Source organism: Montipora foliosa, unplaced genomic scaffold (assembly GCF_036669935.1).
Source record: "Montipora foliosa isolate CH-2021 unplaced genomic scaffold, ASM3666993v2 scaffold_382, whole genome shotgun sequence".
NCBI lineage: Eukaryota > Metazoa > Cnidaria > Anthozoa > Scleractinia > Acroporidae > Montipora > Montipora foliosa.
In genome coordinates this window covers 417,501-432,500 of record NW_027179682.1, presented here as the reverse complement: position 1 = coordinate 432,500, position 15,000 = coordinate 417,501, and the positions used below count along the sequence as shown (strand labels likewise).

General features: G+C 38.9%; 1 protein-coding gene and 1 long non-coding RNA gene across 2 annotated transcripts in view; both read left to right on the top strand.

Annotated features, from left to right (window-relative positions):
• The first annotated feature begins 1,268 nt into the window (after nt 1-1,268).
• LOC137987713 (G-protein coupled receptor GRL101-like) overlaps nt 1,269-15,000 on the top strand; it is a 45,832-nt gene continuing 32,100 nt past the window's right edge. Inside the window, exons 1-2 of the mRNA XM_068833786.1 lie at nt 1,269-1,317; nt 2,007-2,078. Coding sequence (XP_068689887.1) covers nt 1,298-1,317; nt 2,007-2,078 — 92 coding nt within the window. The 5' untranslated portion in view covers nt 1,269-1,297. The remainder of the gene's footprint in view (nt 1,318-2,006; nt 2,079-15,000) is intronic.
• Nucleotides 13,499-15,000, top strand: part of LOC137987714 (uncharacterized) — a 6,227-nt gene continuing 4,725 nt past the window's right edge. The window contains exon 1 of the long non-coding RNA XR_011120700.1: nt 13,499-15,000. This exon is cut by the window's right edge and continues 3,026 nt beyond it. This is a non-coding gene — a long non-coding RNA (uncharacterized lncRNA).

Sequence of the window (15,000 nt, the reverse complement as noted above, 5' to 3'; positions counted from 1 at the left end):
CAACAATTTATTTGGAAATTAGTTGAAATACTCGACTATAACTATAAAGTGGTACTACGACCAAAAAAAAAATCCTTTTTTCCTTTGGATTTCAAAACTATGTTAATTAAACACTGACTGACCCAAGTTTTAAGTTCTGATTTTATAAAGACAACTGTTTATTTTAACTGGAATTTTCTTATTTATCGGTCCGCCATTACTAACTTTAAAATCTTGAGAGAGCTGGGTCGAGGAGAAAATGACGTCAAAGACACACTGGTTTAAGAATGCAATGCGTGTGTACGCGGCCAAATTAATAGGGAACTTAAGTAACGACAACGGCGACGGCAACGAGAACGTCATCTCAAAATATAAATTCGCTTAATTTTAATCGCTTCGTAACTATTTCAACCTTTTTGATATGACAGGGGTGTGGTAGTTCCTTAAAAATGACATTGGTAGGAACGGCGCTTAATTTAGGGGAGAAAATGGTAATTTATCCTCAAGTGCTAACGTTGTTCATAAAACCTCAAATTTGGCTATTTCACGTTGTAGTTTTGCTGACGACGGCAAAGAAATGGGCAAAAGTGAAAAACGCACGTGCAGGGCGTGCAAAGCTATTGTTTTTGCCTACTGTATATGCAAATTTGTGACGTTCCCGTTGCCGTCGTCGTTGCTTAAGCTCCCTAATATGCAGCACGGGAGTTTCAGGCTGTCAGACTTTTAAACCCGTGTTTTGCATATATAATAAATTGCGTTTACACGCTGAAATTTTAAGCTAGTGAGTAAAGGAAGTCATTTTCTCTAGATCCAACCCTCTGAGGTCCAATCGGCCAGTTTTGAACGTGAGTAATGGCGGACCGTGAAATCCAAAACTTACACTCGAAACAAACAGCCTTTGGATAAAACTCAAAGCGAAAAATTTTGCCAGTTAGGTGTTAAGCGAACACGCTTTCAAAATCTGAAGAAAAAAAGGAAATGATTTTTTGATCATAGTACCACTTAAAAAAAAAAAAAGGCGTGGTATATAATAGTAGAAAACGAAAGGTGCCACATTTAAGACAAAATGATAAATAACGTGAAAAATGAAAGTGACCCATTTACGGACGAGAGAAATACAAGCAACAACATCAACAACAAAACCATGATAACAATTACATTTAGGTACGTTAATTTGTCCCACAGCTTTAGCGGAAAATAAGATACTGTACTGTGAACACAATAGACATGATACCTTAAACAAATGTGTATTATCATGTTGTGCAGGAGAATGGAGGGAAATACGATAAGGAAGGTACATCGCGAACAGTTCAACGGGATGAAAGAACTCTATGATCTGTAAGTATCATCAGCAAGAATAATTTACCTGTACCCGAATTTTTAAATCGATGTTACTCTTTATTGAAAGAAGAAACGCCAAAAGGTCACTCTATCATTGACAGCTTCCAAAGTTTCCTTGCCATTAAGCTATAAACAAGGTGAGGACACAACTTGTATCAACTCTGCAGCCTGCGGTACCTTGCACATACGCACAGGCATATCACCTGTGCAGCGCGCAGCAGTAGCCGTAGACAGATGTTTCTGCCTTGGCATGTCTTATTAGCAGGGTATATCTGTCGTACCCTGTGCGATCTTAAGATTTTGTGTAAGGACTCCTAGCATTCCCATCCGTGCCTTTTATAGGATATTGAATGACCACCCTGGGTGCTTAAAGCAAGGTTTCAGAAGGCCTGAGAAGTTGGCTTAGTCGAGAACACAGGACTTAAGCGATGGCACAATAACTATGGAAAAAAAAGGTTCAACGGTAATCAGCCATTCACAACAAGTGAACGTAGACATCTTAGAGATCGCATATGTCCATTGTTCCTTCTTTACAAAGTGCGCAGTCAACACTACTGGTCATCACTGGTAATTTAATGTTGATAAACTTGTGGTATCCATAATATACAAACGTCACACATGAAAAATTAAACCTCACAGCACCAAAGTGTAACCTTTTTCTTCTGCATTTCCATTTTTCTCGTAAGGTTCCTCTCCAAAAACCAAATTGAAGAACTACCCGAGGGAGTTTTTGATGGTTTGAAAAGTCTTCTGACCTTGTAAGTAGAAAACGAGATTATAAAAAGACACTCATCCACTTTTGGTCCAGGAAAAAAAGAGAAAACCGTACTTTCATCCGTAACAAAGGCAGCCCTTTCTTTGTTGAATTTTGCTAGTACTTGTCATTTTCTAATTATATTTTCAACGACAAATAGGATAAAGTTTTGGTAAAAGAGGAATTAAAAAGTTTACACTAGCTAAAAATTCTTATCGTCTCGGTTGTTTCGGCTACAACTGCATGTTGCCTTCTTCAGCAAAGGATAAAAAATGCAAATATTTAACGGCGTCCTGTATAGTAATATTAAATATCTCGAAAGAATTCCTTAAGGTCACAAGTCGCTAGTCACTAGAGTATTATTAGTGACGCTAGAAGTTGTTAATGTTTGTTTTTGTATACGTTAGGCAGCGCTGTGTGTTCGTTTATAGGGTTCTCATCTCGCACGGAGTGCCACGCTTCAAGAATTAGTCTTTGTCGCCACGTCAGTAACCTGTCAACAATTTCCACATTCTCCACATCTATTTCATGACTGTGGAGCATATGGTCTTTGGCCAACAAAGAATTTTCATCCAATGTTGCTATGGCCTTTGCGTGTTCTTCACGCCTGTTTTTAGCACGCGTGATGTCTGACCAAAGTAAACACAATCACAATCTTTACATTTGATCTTGTACACGATTCCTCTGGAAGCCTCTTTCCCGGTTTTGTCTTTTGGTTTTTTGAGGATGTTGGAGATGGCACGAGTAGGCTTTTGGGCGACCTTGATGCTAAAACTTTGAAGAACGTTTGCGACTTTATCTGAAAAACCTTTGGCATAGGGCAGGATAACTAAACCACGCTGGTCGGTATTATTCAATTCTTGTCGTCTATTCAGTTGGCGGTCACTGTGAATAAAGTTAGCGGGGTAGTTATTCGCAGCGCTACTCGCTTATTTTCCCTAGATGCGTTCTCCTTGGTGGAAGGAATGTTTCTTTGCGCGGTCCATGAGAGTGCCTACGACCGAGCGTTTATGTTGGGGATGGTGGTGATTTAAAATCAAGGTAACGGTCGGTGTTGGTAGCTTTCCTGTAAACAGACACGGTGATTGAGCCATCTTCTTGTGTGGTTGTTTTGGTATGATAATTGGTCTAAGAGGGACGTTCTCCTTACGGATTTTAGGAAGGCCATTAAAAAAACGCTGGTGTGGAATCGGTGCTACGAAGTTTGTGGTACAGATTCGGTTCGAACTGTTTATGTTTCTTGCTACTGTCACGCGGGGCTGCCTGGTCTTTAACCTGTAGAAGAAGTCTATTGAGAGATTTCTTGGTGCTCGATGTTGGTTTCCTTCTTGTCTGTTATCCTGTGCATGGTAGGTTCTATCGTCGCTTAGAAGGTTGTTTATTTTGTCAGTGTAGTCGTTGGTATTCATCCTCTAGCGTCATTAATAATAACTAGTCTAGGGACTAGCGACTTGTTACCTTAAGGAATTCTTTCCAGATATTTAATATTACTATACAGGACGCCGTTAAACATTTTCAGTTTTTATCCTTTGCTGAAGAAGGCAACAGTTGTAGCCGAAACGTCCGAGACGATAAGAAATTTTAGCCAGTGTAAACTTTTTAATTCCTCTTTTACCAAAGGTTTTTGACATGTCTGATTACACACCGAGTATTTTTAACAAATAAGATTGATATTTCCCAATGAAATTAATTACTTTAGGCTGGTTTTCACTATCGACGGAGTCGGAGTCTTAACAACGCTACGACTCGATCGAAAATATTAAGTCTGGCCAGTTTAGGCCGGTTTGGACGTCGAAGGATTATTAATTTAGCACTAAAGAAAAGAAGAGAGAGAAGTTTGTCCTTCTCACATCGGCCTTACATAGCGATTCTCATGATGTTGGACTGTGTATGTAGTGAACACCCGGACCCAGATTATCTTCATTACAGGTGGTGACAAGGCAGCGTATAGTTCATTTCCTACATTTATAACTGATAATTACAGGGAAGTATTTAATTTCGTGTCATAATTATATAATAGCACATAGTGACATAGCTGCACATTCACTACCACTATTTGAGCCATACACTAAAACATCACCTTGAAATTTGTTTTACTAGGAGCAACGGGTTAGGGTTGAACTTACCAGCAATATGCCATGCGGTGGACTAGACTTTTAACAAGAAACTATTTCAAAAACCAAAAATTTGTTTCGTTTCCGGATTTGTAAGGGCAGGAGAAAAGATAGAATACTGTAGTGTGGGTCACTTGGCATGTCATTCTTATTTCGCTTCGTGTATTTTAACTCTCGAGAAATAAAGATAGAAATGTGAAGGCAAACTGTCTGAACAGTGTTACTTGGTATCAACATGCATAGTTAGCTTTTAAACGCATAACGCGAGGCGCTGAGTAGAACGAGACAACAGACAAGGGGAACACTTTCTTGCGGCTGGTTAGCATATGCGACTTCCAGATTGCGTGACATTGAACAACCTCACTTATCTCTCCAGCACTACGAACTGTGTGGTAAACAAGACATGCTGGATCGGACAAGGGTATTGGTTAGTGAGCGATGTACAAAGGCAAACGAGCCACACCACGCAGAAGTGACCCAATTTTAATGACGGCAAAGCGATATATCCAGCCCATCTCTAAAGGGAGGGAGGGAGGTGGGGAAAAACTTTGGCAAATTGCAAACAGCTAGTTGATTTTACTATGGAAGACAAACTGCCAAGTGAACCTTGGACGACTAACTGAGGCTTTTATATAGCTAGACCCTGTCCATTTAAGTATCTACTTGCACTATGTAGCAGGTAGGCATTACACATGCTCTTTAGCAATAATGAATGAGGCTTTAACAGATTTTGCCAATGCAGGTTTACGTTATATTCTGAGATCTAGGAACAAAGTCTTTATGTCCTCGTTTTATTTACAACAAAACCGTTGATTTTATGACCTTGAATGGCCGACTACAAAGAACGCGAAGACAACTATCACGACATGAATAGCCCTTTTAGTACGGTCACGTTCCTTTAACCGTATTTTACTGATAGGGCAGTAAAATCTCATTTAAAGAGAAGAACAGATACTTGTTACTGGGTTGCCAGTATGGCAATCCCAGTCGGAAAGTGGGTGGGATTTGTTTGTTTTATTTATTTTATTATTTTTATTTTTCGTGTCGGTAAAAGTCTTGCCTGTCACTCCCCTGCTAAGTGGTATCTTTGTGCATAGAGCCTCCTGCTCGTATTTTCTTAGGATAGAGAGGGTAGTGGAAATGCGTAGATTTCTCTGGTGGACACAGTAGAATGATAAACGTAACCAGCAATGGCGTCGAAAGTCATGTAACGCGAATGGCTTTTTAGCGGATCTTTGAACAAAATATACCCTTATGAAGCTCAATAATGGCAAGTCATTTGGATACTGAACAAGAAAGGCGGTGGAATCTTAAAGGCGACGAGTAATGGACTTCGACAACAATCTGACGCCTGTCGAGCCGAAATCAAAGTGAGCTGCATTTCTAAGATTTTGACAAGTGTGCTGTTATGTAGAACACTGAAACCAAATGGAAAATTCTCTGGTAACTTATGGGTTCAACAAAGACAGAGAACGAATCGAACACCTGATGTGGATCTGTGATAAACTCTGCACAGTCTTCGGGTAAAAAGAGATTGGAAATGTGACAGCCAAGAATTATTTGAAAGAAAGCTTGTCGTCTATTTTGTGCTTCATTATTCAAGGAAAAGGTTCTTCATGGAAACGGTTTGATCCTGAAATTTTAGTTTGTTGTAATATTGCGCATATTTGACACGAAAAAATTGTTCGCTGGAAAAGGTGGCCTTTATGAATTCATCATGTTTTATAATATGACCTTAACTGGATAGTTTTTATGGCAATAGTAAAGCATTTTCGTGTCAAAAGAGGTTAGCGTTTTTCTGTTGTGCTAACTTAATTAAATATAAATATATACATTCTGCCTCGTGAGTTTGTTATTCTCGTTAACCAGCAATGGCGTCGAAAGTCATTGCCACGCGAATGGCGTTTTAGTGCATCTTATGTTGTTTGTTTCAATAAAATGTTTCGCTGGAAAAGGATTCTGTGATATTTTCTGCCTTTGTGAATTATAATATCATGTTGTGTATTGAATTTTGGAGCTTAAGGTTAAAACGTGATACGGGAGGATATTTTTAGTATTTCTCTGTAAGCAGGAAAGGTTTCATGAAAATAAACAGGTCTGTTGGAAGCGTGCTTGAGTTTCAACAAAATGAGCCCCAAAATCAGCAAAAAATTGTGACGCCCGTGAATAATAAAATAGCTGCTATTTGCAAAATGATGGAATTACGTGGTGATAAATAACCTTTTCGTGGAGAGTAAATTTTTGACTTTGCAGAAACAATGGTGGGCGATTGTGATCTTTGTTTTGAATTCGCTCATTTATTGTCAAACTTTATAACACTTGACAGAAAAAGAAACTTACGAAAACCCGGTATCTTGCCATCATTTGATACAGATGCTTTACTGTTTGGCAAGTAAACATGCCGCGGTAACTTAATCACGGCGCCCGCTGAATTCTGGCGATGTCACTTTCGATTTTGCGATTTATTTGTGCAGCCAAAACGTACAATAACAAAATTGAACGTAGCAAAAATCTCCCAAAATGTTTGTCGCAGATCGTAACTTTTTATATTCTATATTCACGGTTCAAAATTAATGTTGTTTTCATGTCGTAAATATGTTATTCTCGAGCGACCGTCCTGGAAATTTCCTTCTGCTCTATTTAAAAACTGTGTATCAATATTTATTTACTTTTGCATCAATGTTTGTTTTTGCATAAAGCAAGCTAACAAAATCTGTACCTTGCTGAGTTCGCATTTGTTAGCGTTAGTAGTATTTTCTGTCCAATGCTTCTGTTTTAATAAGGGGTATATGTTTTTGGTCACCCATCCAGACACTAACCCTAACCCTAACCGTGTACCACAGGCAACCCAGTGTACCCTCAAGGAGGGTCTAGTTTATGTGCACAATACATCGCCGCATAAAGTCTACAAATTCCTATTTTACCTTCAAATACTTACTTCTGCATAACACTTCAAATTCTGTTTTCCGTGAATCTTCTCCGTGGCATGATTACATGTGTTACATACGAACCATGGCACTTACTAGTTTTACAATTACAGGTTCCTCGTTCATCCAATTTATTACCAAGACTTGTTTGCATTACTAATTAACACAAAAAAGGATAACTTGGGAATTTTTAACAATATTTCGCTTTAATCTAACCCAAAATCATTCAGATATTCAAAACATCCTATGCATGATCCATTTCCTTCACTTTTGTGTTTGTCAGCATTATGATTTGCAATATTTCAGGTTTACGTGTTCACAAGTCTCGTAGATGTTTAGATTTCCAATTACAAACTCTGTTTTGATTGGTCACTCTAACTCACTGTGTAAATAGTTCACCCTGAATTCAAAATAGATACGGTTCGTTTGTGAGAAAACAAAACAATAATATTCTTTTACAAATCGTACCGGGTACTCCTGATTTCTGTATTAAATTTAACTTTATTTTGCATTTACCTGTTCATCCGCGCTTTTTGGAAAAGTGTTACATACACTGTACCACGTGCTTAGATTTAAACGCATACCTGAGGTTGCTCCTATAGTTGTGTTTACGAGCAGGTGGTTTCCTTGGCTCGTAATACGATGAAATGTGGATGACCTCAGTACATTGTTAGCCAAATACGTTCCAGCATGTTTCCTCCTTTTGATTTCTGCTGTTATAAAATAGACGTCTCAGCCTTTTCTCTGTAACTCTGCTCGGTTCTCGGGCACGTCTATGTCGATGCATACGCAAAGCACAACTGAGGTAAACACACTTTTGCTTATCGAGACCTGTGTTTCTCCTTTGGAATCAAGCCTTTATTATTATTGAGAAACAGATAACTGTACAGCCTTTCAAACTACATCAAAGTTATTTTCTAAAGAGCTGATCACAGTCTCCACTGATGACATCAAATCTTGTAAAACTAGAACAGAACTATACATACAAGATGGCAGTAAACACGATCGCTAATATGGCTAGTTGAACAAAGAATATAAGCTAGACCATTACAAGAAACAAACTGTTTAACGATAAAAAAAAAAACAAAAAAAAACGCAATAGACAAAAAACTTATCTCCGTAGTCAATGGTACAGTGCTTAGGAGGCTATTTGTTTGCGGTGAAAATGGTACAAGCGTGAGGCCATTTGTTCGCTGTGCAAATGTTTTCACTTTGTCTTCAGAAGATTCCAATATGGCGTCCATTTTTTTGTGGAGTTATTTTCTTTGTCGCTGTCATCTTCAGAGTAGTTCTCAATAAGGTAGCTACTGCTTATTAAAGAATTAGTATTTTGACTTGAATCACTTTCAATAGTTGCGTCCATTTCAGTTACATTCGAGTATATTCTTGTTTCATTCAGTCCGCGGAACGACCCGTTTCCAAGCCAACGCTTGACATCTTTTAGTGTGGGTCTACCGCGAAAAGAGTATGCCTTTCTTTGTATGTGTTTTGAGCGCCCCAAGAAGAAATCGATTAAGCCAACGCAACTTCGCTCTCCAGTAATCCAAACAAAGCATCACAGTGCTCTTCATAATCGTGGATTACGTGGTTTGCTTTAAATAACCGATGTAAACAGCGCTACGTGGCTTCTATTGTGCATTACCCAATCAAAACACCGCCACGTGCTTTCTATTTTGCATTGCCCAATCAAACACCGCCACGTGTTTCTATTGTGCATTTTGCTGCACAGGAAAAAAAAAAGAAGAAATCTAACGTGCACTGGAAAATTTGGACCATTTACAGACTTCATAAAATGTCTGTAAATAATAAATTTACAGACTTTAACACTTAACCCCATAAATATAAAATCTTTGTAAATTTATTTTACAGATATTTTACAGAGTTTTGTTGAGTAAAGCTCTATAAAATGTCTGTAAAATGTTTGTAAATTATTGGAGTTACAGCAAGAGGAAATACTTGAAATTTACAGACTTTATAAAATCTTGCAAAAATGTCTATAAATCGAAAATTTACAAAGATTTTACGCCGTTTGGTCATGTCTCATAAAATGTCTGTAAATTGCGCTTTATCTTGATCATGCGTGTCCTGTCTAAATTACCAAATGATTTTGGATCAGTATGCCCTGTTCACGATGATTTTGAGTGTCAAATATTTATTACCTAATTAAATTATGTAGGAAACTGTTGAATTAGCCCTGCATGTTACACTGAGTTCCGTTTATCAAAAGTTCGCCGGTTGCAACCTATAAAATGCCTATCGGTATGTGTTTTAATAGTTCGACTTGGATCAAGTTTTAGGCCCTGTTGATATGGAGAAAAGTTGTCCTCGAAATATGGTCACCCTCCCAGCCGGGTCTTTAGCTAGCGTTTATGTGAGAAAAGAACTAACCTTTTTCCCTGAGTCAAGAGCTGCCCGGCTCAGTTTCGATCATCAGGAGACTGGGAAGATAGCACTCGTGCATTCTCTCATCATCTTGCCTCGACCAAGTTGACTCCACTGAGCGAGCCAAAGTGTTTACATGGAATAAAGTTGGCCTGGCCAGGAGGGCGACCCTACCGTTGACAAAGGGTGACCCGGCTAGGTGGGTTTCCCTTCTAGCCGAGCCCTTTTTTTTCCTCATGTAAACAGTTTACTTAAACCGCATTTTATAGGGAAATGTAGGAAAAGTTGGCTGGTCCAGGGTAACTCCGGTAAGCGAGTGACCCTTCTTCCCGGGACAATTTTTCTCCAAATAAACGGGTACTTAGGGCCTCACAAGATTAGACCGTTTTAATTGTTTACAACAATTGCAAAGGCCATAAAATCTATGTAAATTGACACAACCCGGCCATAAAATAGTTTTTGTGTGTAAATTTCATGTAAATTGCTGGGATGAATCATGCAAATAACATGTAAATCAAGGCCTTTGTGATATAGGAGTCCCAGCACAGAATGAGATTGAGAAAGTAATGTAGGCTGGTAAGCAGACTTTACCATGCTCCTTGAAAAAAGAAAAAAAAAAATAGCATTGGTGTTTAGCTGCCCAAATTAATCGTGCGGGTTTCAGTCAATTAACGTGGGTGCTTTCATAGCCCGTAGCTGCAGGTGAGAATGACTTCTTATGAAGTAATGATCGAAAATCCGGCAGCCATATTTGTTATTCTAAATGATTAGTATCCAGTCTCTTGAGAAAAACAGAAAAGGAAATCTCAAAAGGAACACACTTTCCCCCGTTCCATATTTTGATTGAGGAAATTTGCTCTGCACCTTTAAAGCAGAAAATTCTCCCCGGCTTTTCCACCCAAAATGAAAGCGCCCCAGGAATCGCACTGGGCTCGCAACGGGTTGTGATTGGATGTTGGCACAAAGAGAAGGATTGTGGACATTTCACAATAATTACATGATGCAACAACTTTGTCCGCCATTATGAATTGCCCCGCCGCAAAGACTCTGGGAACGAGATCGGTTTGAATTATCGGTTTGTTTTTCGCGCGGGCGATCAATGCATGTGCTCTTCCTCTCTTTTTCCCTTGTTGTACGACCAAAATTGGATCTTTGTGATTCCTTAACATTTTGTGCGGGTGAAATAGCACGCATTCCACCCAATAAACCCAGTAAACATCGACGGAATCCGGAAGAAAGGGCAACGACGACAATTCAGGTCAGATAATCAGCATTCGCCACAAAGATACACGCCAGTGACATGATTCAACCTCAGACAGTCTCCGAAAGGGTTAATCGGTGAAGACTTCATGGCAAAAATAGAGACCTTCTTCAAAACGTAAAGGGAGTTCTACGAACGTTTGGAACAAAGGGTGGCCTGGCCGAACAGCTACATTTAGCGAATGGGCGGGAAGATTCAAAAGATCCGAAAAGCAAAAGACTGCCGGAGGTGTTTTCGGTAAGTCGTCATCTTACTTACAAACCTGATTTAAGTTTAAATGGCTTAAAATTTTAAAGTTTTGTTCCCTTGTTCCCCGCCCAATTTACTTTCAAACTTGTACCCGGCTTTTTGCTCCCTAAAATTGTTTATGTCGCCTTGTTCCTAAGACATTTTGTCATTTTTCCTCTGTTCCCCAGTTCAAAATAGCCATCTTCCCTCGTTTCCCAAAACGCCAAGGAGGGCCTTAGCACAGTCATTACTTTTGCAGACCTACTCCCTTAGTAATTTCACTTTATATTGTATTAAGGCCATTTAAGGCAATAACAATAATAACGAATAGGGAATTACATGTAATATATGGATCTCTGTATACCCAGCCCCTTATCCGCCACTTGCAGATGCCTTGTTCTTCAAACGATGCCACTACAAGAGCACAATAGTGGCCGGTTATTCTGTAGTTACTCCCTTGTCACCTGTATACCTACATGTACCTTCACTGGTTTCTCATGCACGAGGAGCCAGAGCAAGCTAAATTTTGGACTGGGCGCTTAATAAGATTACTCCTTTGACACTAGATTTCACTGAAAGGTCGGTTACACTTCAGAAGAAACCGCCTGGGAGATTATCTCGCTTTGGTCTCCCATTAATTGTCAATACCTCCGTCAATCCCACCCAAATAAAGTATCTTGATGACAAATCTTATTTCCATCAATTTGACCAAAATATAAATTATCCAGTTTCTTTGATTGTCCAAGATAAGGCGGTTCTGTGGACTTGATCGCTTGGTTATTGTTCCGGATGTCCGGACAAATTTCGACTTCCCGACTGGGTTCTTTTGAGGCCAGAATCCCAGATAAAGGGTGGCAGACAATGATGATAAATCTGGCAAAATTAAGTGGAACAGGAGTAAGTACACGAAGCTTGTAGCTATTTTAATTGACATTCTTGTGTATTTGGGAGGTGAGCGGGAGGAGTTGGGTTTTTGAGGTCTATGCACAATCACAATCCTTTCAGGTGAAACCTGGAATTACTTCTAAGCGATCTAAGTGCACAGAAAAAGCAAGTTAAAGCATGGCCTAAAAGTTGATGCGAAAGAGTATACAAAATTAAATTTACAGCTATGCTATTAATAATTAATTGTCTAGCATATACCTGAGGTATACAATCCTTAACTCACTGTCACACCATTTTACTTTGTAACCTCTTGGGTCACATATACCTTAGGTTATACAATCTGTTAACTCACTGTGTCACCAGTTCACTTTGTAACCTCTTGGGTAGCATATACCTGAGGTGTACAATCCATAACTCACTGTGTCACCATTTCACTTTGTAACCTCTTGGGTAGCATATACCTGAGGTATACAATCCATAACTCACTGTGTCACCATTTCACTTTGTAACCTCTTGGGTAGCATATACCTGAGGTATACAATCCATGACTCACTGTGTCACCATTTCACTTTGTAACCTCTTGGGTAGCATATACCTGAGGTGTACAATCCATAACTCACTGTGTCACCATTTCACTTTGTAACCTCTTGGGTAGCATATACCTGAGGTATACAATCTGTTAACTCACTGTGTCACCAGTTCACTTTGTAACCTCTTGGGTAGCATATACCTGAGGTATACAATCCATGACTCACTGTGTCACCATTTCACTTTGTAACCTCTTGGGTAGCATATACCTGAGGTATACAATCCATAACTCACTGTGCCACCATTTCACTTTGTAACCTCTTGGGTAGCATACACCTGAGGTATACAATCTATTAACTCACTGTGTCACCAGTTCACTTTGTAACCTCTTGGGTAGCATTAATACCTGAGGTATACAATCCATGACTCACTGTGTCACCATTTCACTTTGTAACCTTTTGGGTAGCATATACCTGAGGTATACAATCCATAACTCACTGTGTCACCATTTCACTTTGTAACCTCTTGGGTAGCATATACCTGAGGTATACAATCCCTGACTCACTGTGTCACCATTTCACTTTGTAACCTCTTGGGTAGCATATACCTGAGGTATACAATCCATAACTCACTGTGTCACCATTTCACTTTGTAACCTCTTGGGTAGCATATACCTGAGGTATACAATCCATAACTCACTGTGTCACCATTTCACTTTGTAACCTCTTGGGTAGCATATACCTGAGGTTATACAATCTATTAACTCACTGTGTCACCATTTCACTTTGTAACCTCTTGGGTAGCATATACCTGAGGTATACAATCCATAACTCACTGTGTCACCATTTCACTTTGTAACCTCTTGGGTAGCATATACCTGAGGTACACAATCCATGACTCACTGTGTCACCATTTCACTTTGTAACCTCTTGGGTAGCATATACCTGAGGTATACAATCCATAACTCACTGTGTCACCATTTCACTTTGTAACCTCTTGGGTAGCATATACCTGAGGTATACAATCTATTAACTCACTGTGTCACCAGTTCACTTTGTAACCTCTTGGGTAGCATATACCTGAGGTCTACAATCCATAACTCACTGTGTCACCATTTCGCTTTGTAACCTCTTGGGTAGCATATACCTGAGGTATACAATCCATGACTCACTGTGTCACCATTTCACTTTGTAACCTCTTGGGTAGCATATACCTGAGGTATACAATCCATAACTCACTGTGTCACCATTTCACTTTGTAACCTCTTGGGTAGCATATACCTGAGGTATACAATCTATTAACTCATTGTGTCACCAGTTCACTTTGTACAGCTGTAGCCTCTTGGGTAGCATATACCTGAGGTTATACAATCTATTTACTCACTGTGTCACCATTTCAGAGTAAAATCTATAAGTGTCATTCTCAGGAGGGAGAGGGTTGTTAATCTAATAAGCCATTTCGGAGTTCATGTCTGCCTCCTCTTCAAAGCGAGTCTAAGTGCGAAGTTTTTCTCCTGAAAATTAGTTTTCATTCATATGTACATGTAGACCTAATTACCATCACAAAGACTTCGCACTTAGACTCGCTTTGAAGAGGAAGCAGACAGGAACTCGGAAATAGCATATTCATAACAATACACTAAAAGCCATCTTGAGGAATTCTTATATCGCAAAACTTTTGTTTTAAGGGACAATTTTTGGCATGATTTTATCATTGTGTAATACAATTCAGAAGTTTTCATTGGCCCTGCCATCCTAGTATATGAGCTAATATTCCATGCTCTACAAAATGATGGAAAGGGTACATGTCAGCTGAAAATATACAGTTACACAATGAAGTCAGTAGATTTCTCTCTATTTTGGGGGCATTTTCAATAAAACTATTATTATTGCGTTCAGGCTTGTTAAATATGAAATAACCAGTCGAGCATGGAAAACAAAGTTGCCCAACATATCCTAATAATGATAATGATAATGATAATAATAATAATAATTCGTGAAGCATAATTTAGCTTGTTATGTGGAGCCAAGCTAATAAGCAAAAGATCATTAGGATAATTTGTCATTTGTTTTGTTTGTTAGTTTGTAAATTTTTACTAAACCGATTGACTCTTGGGAGTTTACTATGTGTAATGCCAGATGATTTTCTGATCATTTTGTACTTTGCAACCACCTCATAGTCCATACCTTGTCACGGTGGGGTTGCTTGTGTACCTCAATGCCCCAGAGCTAGCCCAATGAGAAATTCAGCATAGGAAAGTGCTGTTTGTTGTTTTTGAGTAGAGGTCAGACTGAAACAGACTACATATATGTAATAGACAGAATACAGCCTTAAGCTGCTTAAGCTTAACCAGACCTGAAGTACATTGATCAGTTTCGATGTAATCTTTAAAAGTATCTATAATATTAAATTATTATTGCAAAACAGATTGCATTTTAAATAATTTCTTGTATGTGATAGTCTGTTTTTGACTTTTGTTATCAAAAGGCACAACCAGTCTCTTTCTCATCATTTTTATTTTACCTTAATGAGTTCTGTCTCTCTCGGGTAGTCAGTCCATTTTTTACTCTTGTTATCTGAAGGCAGAACCAATTTTGTAAT